At 42.1% G+C, this 22,502-nt stretch overlaps 1 protein-coding gene across 1 annotated transcript; it reads left to right on the forward strand.

The window, feature by feature from the left end:
- The first annotated feature begins 12,606 nt into the window (after positions 1 to 12,606).
- Positions 12,607 to 13,437, forward strand: LOC121986859. Its single transcript, XM_042540791.1, has 2 exons — positions 12,607 to 12,911; positions 13,326 to 13,437. The coding sequence occupies exons 1-2, from the start codon at positions 12,607 to 12,609 to the stop codon at positions 13,435 to 13,437; spliced, it is 417 nt and encodes a 138-aa protein (XP_042396725.1).
- The last annotated feature ends 9,065 nt before the right edge of the window (positions 13,438 to 22,502 follow it).

The raw sequence follows: 22,502 nt of genomic DNA on the forward strand, positions 1-22,502 counted from the left end.
CGCAATGCACGCTGCATAGTTTAAAGCTGTTGAAAGTCATTAGTATTGACGGCGTGCATTGCACGTCGCGGAAATAACTATCGACAGCATACTATGTACGCCACGGAAATAACTATCGATGGCGTGCATTGCACGCCGTGAAAACCAACTAGCCACAGCAAGCAATGCATGCTGCGAATATTATCAAGAACAATTATCCACAGCATGCGATGCACGCTGCGAAAACTATCAAAAACAACTATCCACAGCAAGCAATGCACGCTGCAAAAACTATCAAACACAACTATCCACAGCAAGCGATGCACGCTGCGAAAACTAATAAAAACAACTATCCACAGCATGCATTGCACGCTGTGGATACATGTTTCAACATCGTGCAATGCACGCACAAAAACAATCATCAACAGCATGCTTTGCAGTTGAAAAATGTTATAGATCCATATCAAACAATCTTGAATTCCAATTTAACAAATACTTCAACAAAATAAACCCAAACCCAAAATGTGAAATTAATAAATAAAACTAAACAGAAAAAAATGGCTAAAGATAAAACAGAATAAAAGTCACTAGTTTTTATCATCCAAACAGAAAGATTCAATTCAAAAACAAGATGCATAATCTCTCACAAACTAGCTAAAAACTTTCAATCCACAATTTAGTATAATCTATATCAATCACACAATACTATAAATTTATATAACCATGCGACTGTGCTTCCTATTGCATTATCAAGAAACTGCATTTCCTCATTTGGTGGAATTAGATCAACCTTCTCCACCAAAATCTTGTCAACCCAAACTTTCCAACAAGATACACCAAGAACAACATGATGCACCTTTGTGTGTGGATCTGTGGACGCAATTCAACCTTCTGCAACAAATAATCCATCAACACACCAATGAAGCAACTTGCATTTAGTATTAGCACGGATATCTCCACGACTCACATTCTTCAAATTTGACTGTAAAAAAACAATACAAGTTATTAATTCTATCATGCCAATTTTTGTAATAATTTTGTAATTTAAAAATGCATATTGTGAAGATATTTACCTGAGCAGTAGCTAAATGTTTATTAACATTATGAAAATCATCAAATTTTTTTGCAGCATCATTGATATCACAATTGCTACCAACTTCGTTCCCAATACCACTACCAATGCCACTGCTGCCAACCTAATTTTACAAATAAATTGTGTCAAACAATGGCAACATATAAGTGTAGATTCTAAATTAACTTATTTTATGTATGTTGTTTAATTACTAACCTGTTCTTGTTGATTCTGTTGTCTCATACTTTGTAAAAACATAGACTTCATTTCTTGCATTTCTTGTTGAAGGTTATGTACCATAGCTTGGAGTTGTTTAACAGTTTGATTTTGTTGCACAGAAGCTCCAACTTTTATGGTGTAACTCCAAAGCCCAATCCACGCACTCTACCTCTTGTTTCCTTGCCAAACACAATGCTAATTGCATCATCAGCAATGTTAGTAGTCTTTTGAGATTCTGGTGGACATTCTTGTATTTCTTTCTACAAATAAAAAAATTAAATTTTAAGAAAATAAAAAATTTTAAGTTACCCAATTTTTTTCTTATGAGCTTCTTCAAATAAAAAAGACATAAATTTATTACCATTTTCTCTCCAACTGATTGAGTACTAGGTTCCCCATTTTTTTTCTTGTGACCTGAAATCCAAACTTGTGATCTTGTAATTTGTGTATCTGGCAGACTTGTTTTTTTCTTAGATATAGAAATATTAGAAAAAAAAAGTTAGAAATAATATTCAATAATTAATTTAAAAGTATTAAAAATAATATTTACCATAATGTGAGCCAAACGAGCATAACCTCTCCGGCTCATCGTGTGATTGTGATCTTGTTTTTCTCGCATTGCTCTAAATCTCGCACTCTTTTCCTGACATATACCAAACAAATCAAGACATTTATTTTACATTTAGCATTAATAAGACATTTATTACAAGTATTTTTGGTCATCATAAATCATAGCTACTGCTCATTCATGTTGTCTAAAAATCATAGCATTGCAAAGAAACCAGACATGAACTCAAAAAGAGGAAACCCCCTTTTATCCTCAATATATGCCAACAGGACAAAACCAGAGAAACACTAAATTTGGAACCTGTCAAAGCTAACAGCAGAGTTCTGTCATCATTCATACTTACCTTCCATGATCTATTAAGCACTACAATTACATAAAGGCAAAAGACTATAAAGTGTTGTAATCACGTCAATGAAGAAATAACAGGATTGCAATATGCAGTAGAATTACAATATGCAGTAGAACCGCATAAATAATTACAATATGCAGTAGAACAATCTAAACATCACAACATGATACTCTTATGCCAAAACCTATGAATCTGATTTAATAAGGATTGCACTGCTTCCATAATCCTAAGTAAACGCTGAAGACCAACTCAGCTAATCATGAAGAAATTAAACTCCAGGTGCAGAAACAAAAGAGGGGTAGATTTCTTAGTCATGACAAAAGCTGGGTCCATTTCTTAGTGTTGCAATCACGTCATTGGTACATATAACAAATGGTGAGCATACTTCATTTAATAATAAACATCTATGCATTAAAATAAATGGCACACTATACCTGACAAATGCACATCTAGTTCTTATATCTAAACAACAATCAACAGATTGACAAATATCAAGAAGAACAGAAGAGCTGAACAAATCGAACAAACAAGAAGAGCTGACAAATATCAAATAACAACAAACAACAAACAACAATCAACAGTTGTATCTATATACCTATCAAGAAGAGCTAAATGTAAACAGATTGACAAATTCAATGAAGAATGAAACAAAAGCAAATGTACTCCACCAAAGAACTATATGCAGCCCTGAACAAATCGAACAGAAGACCTCACACCCCTAGTATCCACCTCAAAATCCACTCAGATCACACAAGAACAAAACAAATCATACAAGAATAGCCCATTGATTTAAGCTTATACATCTCCTTCAAAAAACTATTTAAAGTGAATAAATACTTACTTGAAAGGTAGTTGATAGTGTCTTCTTCACAAACAAGTCACATTGATTTTGCTCCATAAATTCAGGCTTCAAAAGATTGAGATCTCGTGAAGTCGCTCGACCTGTATTAACTTCTCGTACAAGTATTTGCAATTTGGATTTTCTATCACGCCACAATTTAGCTAACTTTTGAAAAATTATTTTCTTTTCCCAATCTTCAACTTTATAATTCAGCTGTACATTAATAAACATGAAAATATATATACATTTTGTTATAGAAAATGGAAATGAAAAATGTAGTGTCTGAAGATATTACTTGAAGACAAATCCACATCCTATCCTTTACTTCTTCACCTATTTCATTCCATCCATCCAATGTATATGGAACAAATTCCTTAATCATGCACCCTAGAAAAGAAGCATACTTTACCGAATTATCTCCAATCGATTGTCCTAACTCGTTACGCTCCAGCTCTTTGCACTTGTCTTGCCCACTAACCATTTTGAGTTTGGACGGACCCCTTCCCTTTTTCTTATGAGGTTTGTCATCATTAATTTGTTCTTCACCATGCAAATCATGTGATGCTATAGTTTCCTGTAAAATAACAAAAATATATATTGAAATGTACAAGTGTAGTTTATTTACTAAAACTAAGATTTTTGAAAGAGTAAAATATCACCTGAATTTCATTTGGAGATGCTAAGCTATGCTTTTTGCTCTTTTTTCCCATCTTTTTGAATGCTATATAATGAATTGATCAAACATATAATATGACATAATGAATATAAACAAACACAGTAATTATGTAGACAAATATATTGCAACAGTAATATAGAATTATATAAATTGAGAAGAACATTTATCAATTGAAATAAATAACTATAAAATCTACATCTTAAAATTTCAGTCATGTCTCAGTCACATCAATTCCCTCACACTCATTCCTTGCATATGGTTCTTTCTCGGTAATGTTAATTTCAAGTTGGGACACGTCAAGAGGTGTTGATGATGTATAGGCATCTGCTTCAACCACATTCATGTTATAAATACCTCGAGGCGGTGCTTTTAGCAGCACATACCAATTTGATTCATCATTGTCCCTAGAATAGAATACTTGCTTGGCTTGTGATGCTAAAATGAAAGGATCATTTTCAAAAGTTTTTAGTCCTTGGTATAAGTTAACCAGTGTAAAGTCATCCTCCATTTTGATACCATTTCCATGATTGGCCCAATCATACCTAAAAATAGGTACTTTGAAAGAATAGTAGTCTAGTAAAATAATGTCCCGTATAACTCCATAGTATGATAGTCTTTTTACTGTATGTGAATAATCATTAGCATTGGATTGACAAACAGTATCGGCTTCAATCAAAACTCCACTATCTTGTGTCGACCTTCCAACATCAATTGTGTGGAACTGATGTCCATTTATAATATAACCCGTATAAGATGTAACATGCTTTCTTGGACCATATGCTAGCCATTGAATTCGGCCTGAAGAGTTAAAAGGAACATGTTTTGATAACCATTCAGCAAATGTTTCCATATGTTGCTTTTGTAACAATGTTTCATTACTTAAGAAACGACTATCTGTTTGTTTAAGCTCCTCGATGTGCATCCTATTGAAAATCATTGAATGTAGATATTAGAATATACAAGATATGTAATACATCAAGACTAATATAGTATGCAATTAATTACACTCACTGCAAGTAAGGTTCAACTTCTGCAGTATTAAACAACACATATCGATGTGCGATTTGCAGCATGTCATCTTCTAAAATCTTTCCTTTTCCTTGAGAAATTGGACGACCCTCCACTAATCCATTATCCAAATCATCATTCCGATTTAAACGAACACCAATATTAGAAGCCTTTTTTATATAAGCGCTATAAAATATCATTCGTTCTTCTGCGAGGTAACACTCAGCTATGCAACCTTCTGGCCTTGCTCGATTCTTCACATACCCTTTTAGTGTTTTCATAAATCTAAATCATAAAAAAAAATTATATGAAAGAACCATTGATAGAAAAACTAAATTATTATTTATTACCTTTCAAATGGATACATCCAACGGAATTGGACTGGCCCACACAAGCGAGCCTCTCTTGCTAAATGAATTGTCAAATGAACCGAGATGGTAAAGAAGGCAGGTGGAAAATATCTTTCCAACATGCATAAAGTTTCAGCAATATTCTCCTCTAGTGCTTCTAAACGATTCCTGTCTAACACTCTTTGACATAATTCATTGAAAAATGAACCAAGCAGAAATATAGCATTATGTGGACCTTTCGGTAGAAGATTTCTCAATGCTACTGATAGCAATTGTTGCATTAGAACATGACAATCATGAAATTTCAGCCCATTAAGCTTACGCTCTTCTAAAGAAATACAGTTACCAATATTTGAGCTATAGCCATCGGGTAACTTTATTTTCTTCAACCTGGAGCAAAATACATCCATTTCTTTTTTAGACAACATGTACGGTGCAGCAGGCAAGTGATATTTATTTTCTCCTTTTTCTTGAGGATGTAATTCTTTTCTAATGTTTAAGTGCATCAAATCTTTGCGAGCATTCACACCATCTTTGGATTTTTTTTTTCTTTAGATTTAATAGTGTGTCTATGATATTCTCGCAAATGTTCTTTTCAACATGCATCACATCTAAGTTATGACGTAACAGGAGCCCCTACAAGTAACCATCAACATGTTTCATAATGTTAGTTATGGAAATTTAAAACAATTTGTGGACAAAAACTAATGAATAGAGTGCAAAATAACTTACACTCCAATATGGCAAATTGAAAAACATTGACTTTTTCTTCCACTGTTGAATAGATTTTTGCATTTCTTTTGAACTATCTTGTTTCTTCCTCTTTTTCCCTGAAGTATTGACATTCACATCCTTTTTCTTTTTACCCCAGTCCTTTTCAATATTTATCATTGCATTGAGAATTTCTAACCCATTCAAAGGTCTAGGTTTCCCTTTTCTTTCTTTTTTTCCATTAAACCACTTCTTTTTCTGACGAAATGGGTGATTAGGAGAAAGAAATCTTCTGTGGCCCATATATGCAAACTTTCTGCTATACTTAAGCCACATAGAACATACGTCTTCCCCACATATTGGGCAACTAAGTTTCCCTTTTGTGGCACATCCAGCTAGGTTTCCATAAGCTGAAAAATCATTGATTGTCCACATCAAAATAGCCTTTAGATTGAACATTGACTTGCTGAATGCATCATACGTCTCTACACCTGTCTCCCACAACTCCTTTAAATCCTCGATAAGGGGTTCCAAGTATACATCTATATCATTTTCGGTTGCTTTGGACCTGGAATTAGTAATGTCAACATAAGATTTTCTTTCATCATGCACATCAATGGAGGAAGGTTATAATTTACCAAAATAACGGGCCAACAATTATATCTAGAACTAAGGTCGCCAAAAGGGTTGAATCCATCGGTTGCAAGGCCAAGGCGCAGATTTCTAGGATTTGATGCAAAATCTGGCCATTTATGATTTATTGTATCCCAAGCTACTGAATCAACTGGATGACGCATCATGTGATCTTGACTTTTGTGGTTGGAGTGTCAAATCAACTCTTCAGCTTTTTCTTTTGATTTAAACATCCTTTTAAATCTTGGTATCACCGGAAAATACCGTAGCACCTTTTCTGGAACCCCTTTAAAAACGTTGGTGGTGACTTTGTCCACCTTCCATCTTGATGAACCACACTTTGGACACGTATCCAGATTTTTAAGCTCCTTTCAAAATAGACAAAAATCATTTGGGCAAGCATGAATCTTCTCATATCCTAAATCAAATGGTTTTAACAATTTTCTCATCGAGTAAACAGTTTTTGGAAGTGTGTTTTTTTCTGGAAGCATGTCACCTAAGATCTTAAGGAGCTCATTGAAACTATTGTCTGTGTGACCATTAGTAGACTTGTAATTGTATAATGTGATGACTGCTGATAACTTTGTGTAAGATGTGCAACCAGGGAAGAGGGGAGTTTTTGCATCTTCTAATAAACTAGCAAAGTCGTTATCTTTTGCCTCAGACATAGTGTATCCAACCTCTTCTTCTGGCACAAAGGCATCCTTATATAAGTGATATGCCTCTCTACTTTCATCATCTTTATGAAATTCTCCTGAACTACCTTCACCTTGATATTGTCGGTTATAAGTTTCTCCATGGAAGACCCAAATAGTGTAAGAAGGATCAAACCCCTTAATAATTAAGTGATCGTACACTTTGTCAAATTTCATATACTTTTTGTTTTTACAATGCTTGCAAGGGCATAAGATTACTTCACGTGTTTTGACATATTTCTTAGCTTGTGTAAGAAATTTTTGTACACCTTCTTCATACTCAGGTACAAGCCTTGAAGACAAATGTATCCATTCCTTATCCATTTCGTAAATGACCCAACCCCTAACATACAAATATTTCATGTTTAATACAAAATAAGATTTATATATTTATTTAATATACATAAAAGAAAATGAAAGTTGAAAGAAAACAAAATGGGGAGAGTGCAAATTGCAATATTGAAGGTGAAAAAAGGCATATTAAGTGGGTCATTTGCCAAGGTAAGACATATACCAACTAAGTGGGTCAAATTCTAAATTGCAACTAAGTGGCTCACGTATTACAGGCCAGGGAGGGAGGGTTTAAATTCTAAATTGCATTCCAGGGAACGGAGTGAATGATCGATAAAGAAGGCTCAACTGATCAAGTGGATGAAAGTGGAGACCTGAGGGGTTTTTGGCTGGTTTAGGAGACAACATATAGGCATTGACATAAGACAAGTACTAGCAACAAGTTCGCCAAGGTAAAACTTTGTTAGTTTGCAAAGTGTGGTTCATCAAGATGCTACGGTTCTGTGCATCTATATTTGATAATGGAAAGTGGGTCAAGATTCATTATCAAAGGTTCTGTGCATCAAGATCCTTTGTTAGAATAACATTACCTTCTTGTACTCTTTTGTTGAAGCAACATGAACATGAAAGTTCCGTGCATCTATATTTGAACATGATTCTACAACTAAAGCCAATGAAAGCCAATGCAACTAAATCAATTAGAGTCCCATTACTAAGATGGAGAATGCCAGGAAGAGGAAGGAAAGTAAATACAAGAAAGATTTGTAGATGTTTAATATAAAACAAGAAAAACAAAAAGAAATTTCAACCTGAGAAACAAAAGGATCGAAGAAGATGTTCGATTCAGTGGAGAGCTTCGGACGAAAGGGCTTCGGATGAGAGGGCTTAGCCGGAGAGCTCTTCGTCTGAGAGAAGATGGGCCGAGATGTTCGGTAGAGAGGATTTAGGGTTACGGCAGAGAGGTTTTGGTGGAGAGAGTTCGCGTGAGGAAGAGGGCTTCAGCTGAGGAGGAGGGCTTCGGTTGAGGAGGAGGGCTTTGGCTAGGGCTTCGGCTGAGATGGAGGGCTTCGGCTAGGGCTTCGATTGAGGAGGAGGGCTTCGGCTGAGGAGGAGGGCTTCGGCTAGGGCTTCGATTGAGGAGGAGGGCTTTGGCTGAGGAGGAGGGCTTCGGCTAGGGCTTCGGTTGAGGAGGAGGGCTTCGCCGGAGAGGGCTTCAACGGAGAGAAGATGGGCGAAGATGTTGGCTGAGAGGAGCTGCGGCAGGGAGGTTCCGACGAACGAGTGAGGAGGTAGTCGCGATTTTAGGCTTTCGACAGTTCGGGGGAGTTCGGGCGTGAGGATATGTTTCGGGCATGAGGAGATGTTTCGCGGGCAGATGAGGATGCGCGGAAAAATATTCGCGGGAGGTTTGTTTCAGCGATAAATTTTTGGTTAAATATTTAGAAAATTTTAAAGATTATTAACAGCGCATATTGCATGCTGCTAATATTTTATAATATTTATTCACAGCATATATTTTTTGTACGTTATTATTTATATATATAATAATTATTAATAGCGCGCTCCGCGCGCTGTTAATATTAAGTTTTAACAGCGCACTTTGCACGTCGTAGAAAAAGTTTATTAACATCGTAAATAATATCTATTCACATCATACTTTTTTTTACGCCATTATTTATATCTATAATAATTATTAACAGCGCGCTCCGCGCGCTGTTAATAATTATGTTTTAACAGCGCACTTTGCACGCCGTAGAAAGGTGTATTAACAGCATACTTTTCTGCACGCTGTCATTTATATAAATATTATATTATTCACAGCACACATAATTAGGCACGCCGTAAAAACTATTATTAACGGCATGCTTTAATTGCACGCCGTTGATGATGCGCTGCGGAAAGTCATTTTTGTTGTAGTGAAAGGAATGTTTTGTCCCTTACGCAGGTGCGCTCACTGGTCCTTTCTCACTGGTCTTTTACTTTTTTTCCCTTTGGGATTTTCTCTGTTTCTGTTGAGGAAAAAGTACCTGACTTAAGCGTCGGAAGGCCTGACCATGGGACTTTTTCCCTGATTTTTGGCCTCTAACGTGGGGGGACTCGTCTGAGTGTGCGCAAGATCAGCAGTTTTGTCACCCCCGTCGTCATCCGCTCGTGGGAGTCTTTCAGCGGGTTGCCAGGTCATCCAGGAGGCCCGACGACTTTCCGTCAACACAGACGACACCGCGACAGCCTTCATCCGACTCAGCTTCCGGACGGGATCAATTTGGCGCCGTCTGTGGGAATACAACTACCTGTTCCGGAACGAGAAGATGGAGGAGTCGGGTCGAATCAATGTCACCATGACCGCGGGAGAGTATGAACTCTTAAAAGAAGCCAAGAGACGAGCGACCTCCGAAAAACAAGCAATTGTCTCACGACTACGCCGAGCACTCGAGGTCTCTAAGGAGCCCATTCCCGTATCAGATCGGGGCTCTAAGAGGAAGCAGCCTGAAGAATTTCCCCAGGCTCTTTATCGTGAACCTGACCTGGGGTACTATCAGCCAGGGCCCATCGATCCCAGTTTCAAGAAGGAACAGCCGCAGGTCTTAGTGGCCGAAAGTTCTCTCCCTCAAGATTCAAGGAAGGGAAAGGCTATAATTCTTAGGGAGGAGCCCCGCGTGGAACCCAACGAGAAAGTGGCTTTCTCTTTCAAAATATTGGAGGAGAAGTTGCCTAAAGGGTACCGATCCTCAGCCATTGGAGAATATGACGGCAGCAAGGACCTCGAGGATCATCTTTGCAAATTTAGGAATGCTGCCTTGCTACATCAATATAGTGACACTGTTAAGTACCGAGTGTTTCTGAACACTCTCTCTGGCTCAGCACAAAAGTGGTTTGATGGATTGCCACATGGATTCATCACCTGCTTTCAGGATTTTAAGATCGTCTTCTTGCGTCACTTCGCTAATAGCAGGAAGTAACAGAAAACAGATCATTACCTCTTCTCCCTCAAGCAGGGGTCACTCGAACCCCTACGGAGCTATATCAAGCGATTTAATCAAGTGGCTCAGGACGTTCCATCAGCCACTTCTGAGATACTGATGAGCGTCTTCTCTCACGGACTGGCAGAGGGGGAGTTCTTCCAGGATCTTATTCGAGATCCAGTTAAGAATTTTGATAGCATGCTGGAAAGAGCGGCCAGTTATATTAACGTAGAGGAGGCCCAAGCTGCTCGAAGGAAGTCAGACTGGATGCCTGCCACTATTAACAAACCGGAGAGGCGAACACCTCAACAGCCAGCCCAACCCCTTCCCCAGGCGCGGGAAGTCAGGCCTCTCTTTCAGCCCGATCAGGAAATTAGACCGGCACCACGAGTCGTGGCAGTTCATGCCCCCCGACCTGGACCATGGAACTCCCGGTATTGCATCTATCATCGGTCCCGTACTCACGATACTAACCATTGCTTTCAGTTCGCTCGGGATTCTATGCGAGCTGCTGAGCTAGGGTTACCGCCTCTTGAGTTAGCTCCTCAAGTACTCAAAATGATGGAGGAGCAGCGCGCCGCAGCCGGGTCAGGAGGTTGGCCCACCTCGACCCAACGGGATCAAATGCTCAGCAACCCGATCTGGTTGGTGAACCAGGAGAAGCTCAGGAAGCCGAAAATCGCAGCAATACGGCCGTTCGAGAGATAGGAATGATCTCCGGAGGCCCAACTGACGGAGATTCGGGGAGAGCGCGCAAGTCCCATGTGCGTCGCTTGGAGGTCCACACCGTCAGATTCAACCAGGAGCAAGCTTCTGGCCTATCATCAGCTTCAGGTCGTCAGACCTGGAAGGTCTGAAGCTACCTCACGACGATGCTCTTATCATCAAGGTCATTATTGCCAACAGCCGAGTGGCCCGAGTTTTCATTGACACTGGGAGCTCGGTTAATATTTTGTTCAGAACTACATTCGAGGAGATGCAGATCGATGCTACTGAATTCTAGCCCGTGGCCACCTCTCTATACGGCTTTACAAGCAACGAAGTAAAGCCAATGGGTCAGATCAAGCTGGCCATATCTCTGGGCACCGAGCCATTGGTGCGCACTAGGAGGAGCACTTTTATAGTGGTAGATTTCCCCTCCTCCTATAATGTCATCCTGGGAATGCCAGCCCTACATGAGTTTAGGGTTGCGGTCTCTACTTTCCATCAAAAGATCAAATTCCCTGTTGACGAGCAGGTCGGGGAAGTTAAGGGAGAGCAGAAGGTCTCCCCGAGATGCTACATTGATATGGTCCGGGTAGAAGCTCGGAAGAATCAAAGGATGCAAGACGGGGGAGTTCATGTCGTCCAAGAAGAACCTCTGCCCATGGCTGAAGAACCCATCCCCTGGGAGGAGGTATAACTATATGTTGAACGCCCCGAAAGTCTTACTCGCATAGCAAGCGGCATGCCTTCTCCTCTCAAGAAAGAATTAATCCAATGCCTGATCCGCAATCGGGATGTCTTCACCTGGTTTATAGAGGAGTTACCTAGAGTCAAACTCGAAGTAGCAGAGCATAAGTTACATCTACTACCGGACTCCCGGCCAGTCAAACAGAAGAAAAGGAACTTCTCAGCCGACCAAAATAGAATAATCAGAGCTGAGGTGGACCAGCTCAGGAAAACAGGCCACGTCCGAGAGGTGCAGTTCCCATCCTAGCTCTCCAATGTGGTCTTAGTAAAGAAGCCCAACAATAAGTGGAGGGTATGCATAGACTTCAGATATCTAAATCGAGCTAGTCCCAAGGACTGCTATCCCCTACCCCGGATTGATCAGATGGTAGACTCCACTGTCGGTTGTGAGAGGATCTGCATGCAGGATGCTTATCAGGGGTATCATCAGATCCCCTTAGCGGTGGAGGACCAAGAAAAGGTTAGCTTCATTACGGCTGACGGTACCTTCTGTTATACTGTCATGCCCATTGGTCTCAGGAACGCAGGAGCCACATATCAAAGGATGATGGATAGGATCTTCCGGGAGCAGATCGGGCACAACGTGGAGGTTTATGTGGATGATATACTCATTAAGCCCCCTTTAGCAGTGAATCTGATCATGGATGTAGAGGAAACTTGCGGGACTCTCCGACAATACGGACTTAAGCTAAACCCATTGAAATGCCTGTTTGGAGCTAAAGGAAGAAAGTTCTTGGGTTATCTAGTGACCGAGTGAGGAATAGAAGCTAATCCAGAAAAGGTTCAGGCACTACGGGATATGCAAGTTCCTCAGAATTTAAAGGAAACACAGAAGTTGGTAGGCAGAATAACAGCCCTGTCAAGGTTCATTTCCAGATCTGCAGACCGGGTTGCTCCTTTCTTCAAAGTACTCAGGAAGGTCTCCAAGTTTCAGTGGAACGTGGAATGTACCCAAGCTTTTGAGGAACTGAAGAAGTATTTGGAGGCTCTGCTGTCCTTATTCAAGCCGATCGTTGGAGAACCACTATGGGTTTACTTGTTTGCTACCCCTGAGGTCGTGGGGGCTATGCTTGTTAAAGAACAGGATAATGTACAACGACCAGTGTATTTCTTCAGTCATCTATTGAAAGGGGTCGAGTCTCGATATACAGCCCTGGAAAAGTTGGTTTATGGATTGGTTCTTATGGCTCGGCGGTTAAGACCATACTTCCTGGTGCACCTTATCACGGTCCTAACTAATAGCACCATGGGAAGAGCTCTGACTAATGTAGAAGTAGCAAGCCGACTTATCAAGTGGGCAACTGAGTTAGGAGAATATGACATATAAAACCAGTCATGCACAGCCATCAAAGCACAGGCCTTGGCAGATTTTTTAACAGAGATTCATCAGACTAACTCTGAGGAAACTTGGAAAATCTACGTGGATGGGTCAGCAACTCACAAAGGAAGTGGGGTCGGGATTCTTTTGATATCTCCTCAAGGGGGCATATTGCAGTTGGCTGTTCGGCTTAATTTCAGGGACACTAACAACGATGCAGAGTATGAGGCTTTGCTGGCAGGGTTGCAGGCAGCTCGACATGTAGGGGCTGCCCGGGTCATCATTTACTCAGATTCTCAGTTAGTAACCTAGCAAGTGGTTGGCAACTTTGAGGTAAATTGTGATAAGTTACAAGTATATCGAGAAGCATATGAGAAGATGAAGGAAGAATTTGCGGAAATTACAGTGACTAAGATCCCCAGGGTAGAGAACGAGAAAGCGGATGAGCTGGCAAAGATGGTCAGTTCCCTAACTACCTAGGTGTTGGACAGATCAATAGCGCAAACTTTCCTTATAACTCAGATAGATTTGCAAAATAATAGGGAAGCACCTATTGATTGGCGGGCACCCCTGATCAGCTATCTTCTGCAGGGTACCTTACCGGTTGACCCAGAGGAATCATGGCTGGTTAGGAAACAAGCTCATGCCTATGTCATGATAGGGGGCCAACTATACAAGAGGTTCTTTTCTAGACCATTACTCAAATGCCTGGGTATGGAGGAGGCAGATCAGGCCTTGCAAGAAATACATCTGGGATGTTGTGGCAGTCATGTGGGAGGTCGGACATTAGCTCGTAGGGTACTCCTGGCCGGATATTTCTAGCCTACTTTACAGAGGGATGCTCAAAAGTTGGTGAACACCTGCCTGTCCTGTCAAAAACATCAAAATATGATGCACCGACCAACTATGCTGCTAAGAACATCTATAGTCTCGTATCCCTTTGATCAGTGAGGCATGGATATTGTAGGACCATTTCCAATGGCTTCAGGCCAGAAGCATTTCTTATTGGTAGCGGTGGATTATTTCTCTAAGTGGGTGGAAGCAGAGGCCCTAGCTAGGATCACAGGAGGTGCTATCATTCAGTTTCTGTGGAAGAATATTCTTTACAGGTTCGCCATACCGCACAAATTGGTATCAAATAATGGGAGGGAATTTCAAGGGCAAAAAATCCAGGCTTGGTGTAAGGGGTTCGATATAATGCAAGTCTTCACTTCAGTAGCATAACCCCAAAGCAACGGTCAGACCGAGGTGGTCAATCGAGAAATAGTGCGAGGTCTGAAGGTTAAGCTGGATCATGTGGAAGGCAACTGGGTGGAAGAGCTACCGAGCATTCTATGGGCTTACCGCACAACACCCCGAGAAAGCACGGGCCTGACACCATTCCATCTAGTTTATGGCAATGAAGCGGTGGTACCTATAGAGATTGGAGTGTCGTCAGTTAGCAGGATGCTATACGATGAAGGAAATGCCGAGCGGGGACTGGTTGAGCTGGATCTCATTAGTGAAATCCGCAAGAGGACATCAGCCAGACTGGAGGTTTACAGACAAAGAATGAGGCAGAATTATAACAGAAGAGTAATCCCTCGGTTCTTCGGGAAAGGAGACCTGGTCTGGAAGCAAGTGAAACCCATGGGAGACGTGGCCAAGCTAGCACCACAGTGGGATGGACCTTATAAAGTCATCAAGAAATTATCGTCCGGGGCTTATTATTTATAGGATAACCAGGGCAGGAAGTTAGACCGGCCTTGGAGTGCTAACTACCTGCGACCTTACCGAGTTTAGAGTATTTTATAAAGAGGAAGAAGCCGGGCTATAGAATATCTGCCAGACCAGGGGCTAAACATTGACTAGACCAGGCAGCGTAGTAAGAGGATCTGGTCGAGTGAGAATTGTATGTCCTAGGCTGTAGAATGTCTACCAGGCCATGGGCTGAACACTGACCAGACAGCGTAGTAAGAGGATATATCCGAGCAGGAATTGTATGTCCTAACATTTCTTTCAGCAAACTAAGACGCTTCAGCAAGTTAAAACTTAAAGTGCAAATGGTTATCCAAGAAATAAAAATGTTCGGATCGACATCACTGAGCCACAGTGTGCATAGGCAGTCAGTACTAGTCATTTAAAAGGAGCAAAAATATCATCCGGAATCTCTTTAAGGATCGGGTTATGATCAAGAAACTCAGCGGGAGGAGCAGATTTCAAGTAACCTTGTTCGTAGAGTTGTCTCAGAGCCCCAGCTGCACCATAGATAACAGCCGCGGAGAAACGTTGTCCCGCTTGTGCGCAAAACTCTTGAGAGCACAGGTACAAGTCACGGCTCTGCTTGCAGCGGTCATTCTCCCCTTCCTTGTAGACGGTTAAGGCTGTGGATACTCCCTCTGCGGTAGCACTAGCCTGAGATAGTTCTGTCCGGATGGCCAGAAGTTCTGCTGCTTGAGACACTAGTTGCGCCGCCTAGGACTCTAATCTTTTATTCTGCTCTCATGCTAGGATCTCTTCGGAACGTCGTTTCTGTGTTAACTGGTTCGTGGCTCGTTGATACACCAGAGCTTGTTGATCTAAGTATTGCTGGTGCATGATATCAATCTGGCTCTTTTCTTCTTGGAGGCCTTCAAGCTTACGGTTGGCTTGCGCCAAGGATACTTCTAGATGAGTGTTCCTTCTAGTCAGGTCCCTTATTTCCACTCTCAGGACATAACTAGCCTTAGTGGAGTCATTTAACTGAAGCTCCAATTCTGTTACCTTGTCCCGCAACATCTTATTCTGGTGATGAATGGCATGGAATGATTGATTTATTATCAGAGACTCTGCATAAGCCTGGGACATAAAGGAAACATTTAATAAGAGCGAGAAAGATAATAAGTGTTGGAATAATTAAAGCTTACCTTGGTATACAGCTCTGAAAATCTATCCATTTGGGCGGGTGGTGACAAGTGTTCCATTTGACTCATACTTTCTACCCATAAAGTAGCCAAGTGACCTTTCATTGTCAAGGTGCTGGTGGGAACATCCTGCCTTGATCTTAACCCAGCCTCGGAGGGGGCGGTGGTCCGGTAATAATGATAAGCAGGTGGTGGTGGTTGTGAAGGCTCAGCAGCTGAACCAGAAGGAGCTGAAGGGGGTGCACTGGAGGGCTTCGGAGGTGAGGTGGCGGGTGAAAGACGATGTGAGGGGCCAGCTTCGGTACTCTTGTGCTGTGGAGAGGTTGAAGGTTGAGCTAGTGGAGGCCCACCAGGAACCTCTGGAGGATCAGGAGGAGCATCTAACGGGCTTGGGATAGGAGTGGTGGTTGCAACAGGAGGCGAAGGATGAGGGGCAGAGGAAAAGCCGGAAGCTTGACCGGGATTGGTAGTTCTGCGGCGAGATCTGTGGGCCAGGGGTTGATTGTCAGAATCAGAATCTTCATAGGGTGATCGTACCCGACGCCGGGAAGAGGAGAATGCACCCCGGCTCACGCGGTCAGTCACAAAGCGGGCACGACGAGCCACCTGAGACGCTGCCCTGAAGGCAAGGCTGGCATAAGTTACATTGGCTGATCTTCGACCACGACCACGACCTGGGCCAGAAGTGTTGGAGGATCGGTGGCCGGCTTGAAGGGGGGTTGGATAGCTAGGCCACCCCCAAATCGATTTCTTCTCTACAATACGTTAGTTTGCGCAAGCGGAAATATAGAAACTAAAAACAAAGAAACACAAACGAGAATACAAACGCTAACACGCTCGATGTAACGTGGTTCGGAGATTGCTTGCTCCTACTCCACGACGTGTCCTTGAGGTGGACGAGCCCTTGATCCTTTGGTGGATCAGTCCCCGACAATCTCCGGCTAAAGCTTCTCCTTCTCGGTGGAGCAAACCTCTCACAAAGTTCTCTTCCTCTTTACAAGATGAAACTTATGGTTAGAAGGAAGAGAGTTGGCTTGGAAGCTTTGGGCACGATTTAGAAGGTTTACAATGAGTATCAGTAACCCCTTCAATGCCCCAAAGCTCCCCTTAAATAAGAGGAAAGAGTTGATCACCAATCAACTCAAACCCTGACACCAGTCGACTGGTCCATGCACCAGTCGACTGGTGCTAGCCGTTAGGCAACACCAACGGCTCTCTTTAGAGCCCGTTTTCTACCAACGGTCATGTACCAGTCGACTGGTCTTAGGACCAGTCAACTGGTCCCCTTAGTCGACAAGCACAGAATGCTTCTGTGCATTCTGTGAAGATGGATCAGTCGACTGGTCTCATGACCAGTCGACTGGTCCCAGTACATTCACTCCTCTCATCCTTTCCGGAGTTGCCTTTGAAGTCCTCTTCCTCGGCCTTCGTCCCTCAGATGCACCCGAGCCCGCGGCTCCTCTTCGTGCCATCCTTCACGCTGCCTTGAAGTCCACTTCCTTTGGCTCCACTCCATTGCTCCTCGTCCGCGCGGTCCCTCGGATGTCTTCCACACCATCCTTCACCGACTCAACGATCCGAGCCCTTGGATGAGTTTCTCATACTTGGTCGTACCAAGTTCTCATGTGTTCTACCAAGCCCTGCAAGACTCAAACACATATCAAATACATATGAGAGCCTAACTTAAACTCTTTGACACACACATCAAAACCTAGGTCGATTGCACCAACAATCTCCCCCTTTTTGATGTGTGGCAATATGTTTAAGTTAGGCACAAATAACAACTTTGAAAATTGCAAGCAATATGTAAATATGTAGCATAATACCCAAGCTCCCCCTTACACACATGCTCTTAATCTTCATTTTCAAAGATTTGCACCCAAGTAGATTTCTAACTTAAACCTACCCATTTCTCCCCCTTTGACACCATCAAAAATATTGTACCAGACACGTACACATACTATGGTATCAGTTCCAACCAAATTTGCACCAAAAATTTGATTTTAAAGACCAACAGAATGCTGAAAGGCTGTTACCAGTCGACTGGTATCTGCACCAGTCGACTGGCACAAACTGAACATCAATTTCAGCCTACGGCATCCAACTTCAGAAATCCATAAAAAAATTCTAGAAAATTCGAAAAATCATGAAATTTTGAACACATATTTCTTATAATGTTCTTTAACTAAGAAAAATATGTTTTCATGAAAAGTCAACCTATTTTCAAAATTTTGACCAAGTTTCAAAAATATCGAAAACATGCAAGTTTGTATCAATTTCAAGCTCAGTTTTGCAATCATATGTTTTTAAATAGCTAGACCACAGTAAATAAAACATAGAATTGTTTTCAAAACATTTGAAATGTCCAACTATGATCTATGGGCAAGATGTCCATTAATTAAACATTTGCTTTCCCCATAGTTGGCCTATGATCACTAAACATTGATACACTTCATAACTCATCAAAATGCCATAAGCATAAGTGAATTATTTGTATCATCCTAATATCTCACATTCATGGTTAGAAAATAATCATTGTGAGATAAAAGGTAACCTCTACTTAGCCCTCTTGATCATAAATCTCTATCAAGGCTAAGCCCTCCCCCTTAAGGTCTCAAGTCAACCATTTTTCAAAAATTTGAGTTATGAATTCATTGGTTGACTAAACCCAAAATCCTCTAACCCTTGAGAATCGATTTTGGCACCCAATAGAAATTATTTCTAATTGGGTTGACCAAGTACTCTTTGGGGATCCATTTCCTATCTATAGTCTTTGTCTTGGATTGCCCCTAGCAAGTAGACAATGATAGGTCTTTTCATTATTTTGTTCATTGTATCCTATCCCATTTTTCTTAAAACTTGCCCTTTGGCTCCCAATGATCATATTTAGGGTTTTAGAGCCAATTTCAAATTTCCTAAGGGCATTGGTAAGGTATTCTATCTTTTCCCTTAATTCCCTATTTTCTTCTTCTAAACATGATACATTTGAACTTGAGGAAGAAGAAGCATGCTTATTGTTGTCCTTAGAGCACATGGATTCTAATTTTTCTTCAAGCATGCTAATATCATGTTTCAAAGACTTGTTTTTCCTTTTTACCTTGAACAAGTCATCATTTGTGCTTGAAATAATTTTAATTAAAATATGGGGAGGAAGATTATGTACCTCACTTACCGAGAAGTCCGAATCCGATGATTGACCTCCCCCTTCACTTGAACTCCCCTCTTCATCTTCACTTGAGCTCCTTCCTTCTTCTTGTTCGGATGAGGTGGAGGTTACATCATCAATCCCCATGAGAGCAAAATTGACTATGTGATGCTCTTCTTCCTCCGATGATGATGAAGGATCATCCCATGTTGCTTTTAGGTTTTGAGCCTTCTTCCCCTTTTCTTTTGTCTTCTCCTTCTTCTTCTTTCCTTCCTTCTTTTTCAAGAGAGGACAATCATCTCTTATGTGTCCTTCTCCTTGGCAATTGTAGCAAATTATCTTCCTTGTCCTACTTTTGCTTCTTGAGCTTCTCCTAGCATGAGATTTGTTAGATGAAAATTTTCTAAAAGCTCTTCTCATTTTCCTTACCATATACGCCTCTTGATCACTATCCATTGAGGCGCTTGATTCTTCGGAGTCGGAGGATGGTGGGGATGAAGACTTCTTCTTCTTACCCTTTCCCTTGTTTGCCACAAGGGCTACTCCTCTTGATCTATTTGCTTCTCCCTCTAATCCTTCAACCCTTGTTTCGTGAAGCTCCATGGTTGAGAAGAATTCATCTAGAGAGCTCTTCTCTAGATCCTTTGAAATGTAGAATGAATCTACAATGGAGCTCCATGTCGAGGATCTTGGGAAAGCATTGATAGCTTTCATTATGATGTCCCGGTTGGAGAGTTTCGCACCTACACTTGTTAGTCCACTTAAGATTTCTTTAAATTTAGCATGAAGTGTAGATACCTTATCTCCCTTCTCAAGCTTTACATTGTTGAGTTGAGTTCGGAGGAGATCTCTTCTTGCCAATTTAGCCTCCGATGTGCCTTCATGAAGCTCCACTAGCTTCTCCCACAACTCCTTGGCACTTGAGTAGGTTCTAACTCTTGTTACTTCTTGTTGGGGAAGAACATGTAGTAGATGATGGATGGCTCTCGAATTTGCTAGATGTTCTTCCCTTTGTTTCTTGCTCCACCTTGTTTTCTCAAGTATCTTGTTGTCTTGATCCCTAGGTACTTCGAAACCATTTTCCATGATTAGCATAATATCAAAATCGGTTTCGAAGAATACCTCCATTTTCTTCTTCCACCAAGAGAAGTCTCCTTCGAATTTGGGTGGATGAATGTTTGAGCCGGCCATTTGATGATTTCGTTCTTCTTGGCGATTAGTCCGTTGAAGAGCTTCCTTGCTCTGATACCAATTGTTGGAGGATCGGTGGCCGGCTTGAAGGGGGGTTGGATAGCTAGGCCACCCCCAAATCGATTTCTTCTCTACAATACGTTAGTTTGCGCAAGCGGAAATATAGAAACTAAAAACAAAGAAACACAAACGAGAATACAAACGCTAACACGCTCGATGTAACGTGGTTCGGAGATTGCTTGCTCCTACTCCACGACGTGTCCTTGAGGTGGACGAGCCCTTGATCCTTTGGTGGATCAGTCCCCGGCAATCTCCGGCTAAAGCTTCTCCTTCTCGGTGGAGCAAACCTCTCACAAAGTTCTCTTCCTCTTTACAAGATGAAACTTATGGTTAGAAGGAAGAGAGTTGGCTTGGAAGCTTTGGGCAAGATTTAGAAGGTTTACAATGAGTATCAGTAACCCCTTCAATGCCCCAAAGCTCCCCTTAAATAAGAGGAAAGAGTTGATCACCAATCAACTCAAACCCTGACACCAGTCGACTGGTCCATGCACCAGTCGACTGGTGCTAGCCGTTAGGCAACGCCAACGGCTCTCTTTAGAGCCCGTTTTCTGCCAACGGTCATGTACCAGTCGACTGGTCCCCTTAGTCGACAAGCACAGAATGCTTCTGTGCATTCTGTGAAGATGGATCAGTCGACTGGTCTCATGACCAGTCGACTGGTCCCAGTACATTCACTCCTCTCATCCTTTCCGGAGTCGCCTTTGAAGTCCTCTTCCTCGGCCTTCGTCCCTCAGATGCACCCGAGCCCGCGGCTCCTCTTCGTGCCATCCTTCACGCTGCCTTGAAGTCCACTTCCTTTGGCTCCACTCCATTGCTCCTCGTCCGCGCGGTCCCTCGGATGTCTTCCACACCATCCTTCACCGACTCAACGATCCGAGCCCTTGGATGAGTTTCTCATACTTGGTCGTACCAAGTTCTCATGTGTTCTACCAAGCCCTGCAAGACTCAAACACATATCAAATACATATGAGAGCCTAACTTAAACTCTTTGACACACACATCAAAACCTAGGTCGATTGCACCAACAAGAAGTAGGTAGGGAAGGAATATTCGGTGGGAGAGGAACAGAGGAGGCAAGCCGGGAAGCAGGCGAGGCCCTGGGATGAGCAGAGGAGGCAAGCCGGGGAGTAGACGAGGCTCGCGGAGGAAGACTGGTCGGGGGGTCGTGAAGGCAGTCATCCCGACCTGAGTTAAAGTCGAGTAAGGGAGTGACCTCCTCTCTAGGATGGCTCGACCTTGTCACATTATCTCCACATCACTTAAAGGAAGGGGCAGGACCTTTGAGGCACGGGTTAAAGTATCAGCTGCATAAGCCAGAATATGGGGTCAGTTCCAGTAGATAGAGCAAAATACAGGAAGTCACAAAAGAATCAGAAGAAAAGCTTACCCAAGGAGTGGGGTGTTTCAAAAGTAAGGCGGCTCAGTCTAAAATAGGACAACAATTCCTCAGATAGTAAGCGCGTTAAGTTCAGTTGTCATCCTGCCAAGCGAGATGAAGCCTCTATATAGGAGGTCTCAAGGGGGAACTCTCCTAGTTGCGGGGTCAGGGGAAGCAGCGGTTGCCATTGCAGGGGGTCATTCCACCTCATGGGGGAATCGAATGAAGAAGAATTTTCCCTTCCAGTTCGCCTCAGAAGGTGGAAGGGACGAGAAAAAAGTCGTTCGAATGTGTGGATGGAAGCGGAATGAGCCTTCTTCCTGCCGACGAATGACGAAGAAACAGTGGAACAGGTGGGCAGACCAAGATAGCTCGCATACTTCACAGAGTACTACAAATCCGCAGAGGAGCCTTATAAAATTGGGCGTTAGTTGGCCCATGGGAATTTTGAAGTAGCGGCACACAACAGAGAAGAAGGGGTGAAGAGGGAGACGAAGTCCGGCAGTGAACTGCTCTTTGAAGAAGGTGCAGTAGCCGGCGGGAGGAGCAGAAATCTGGTGCACTCCAGTTGGGAGGATTACATGGGTGTTGGCAGCGATTCCGTAGTTATAGCACATATCATCCAGGTCTAATTCGTTGAAGGTGGACGAACCATGGAAATACATTGCAACCAGAGAAAACAGATAAGAGAAATATGCCATGTTGAATGAGGCTGACGGGG

The sequence above is a fragment of the Zingiber officinale genome, chromosome 5B (genome assembly GCF_018446385.1).
Source record: "Zingiber officinale cultivar Zhangliang chromosome 5B, Zo_v1.1, whole genome shotgun sequence".
Taxonomy (NCBI): Eukaryota; Viridiplantae; Streptophyta; class Magnoliopsida; order Zingiberales; family Zingiberaceae; genus Zingiber; species Zingiber officinale.

Bases quoted from the DNA above. Each gene is read 5' to 3' on its own strand.
- LOC121986859 (XM_042540791.1), top strand. From the start codon at position 12,607: ATGCAAGTTCCTCAGAATTTAAAGGAAACACAGAAGTTGGTAGGCAGA. The intron at 12,912-13,325 runs GTATTTCTTCAG...GCTTAATTTCAG, and splicing joins GATAATGTACAACGACCAGT to GGACACTAACAACGATGCAG.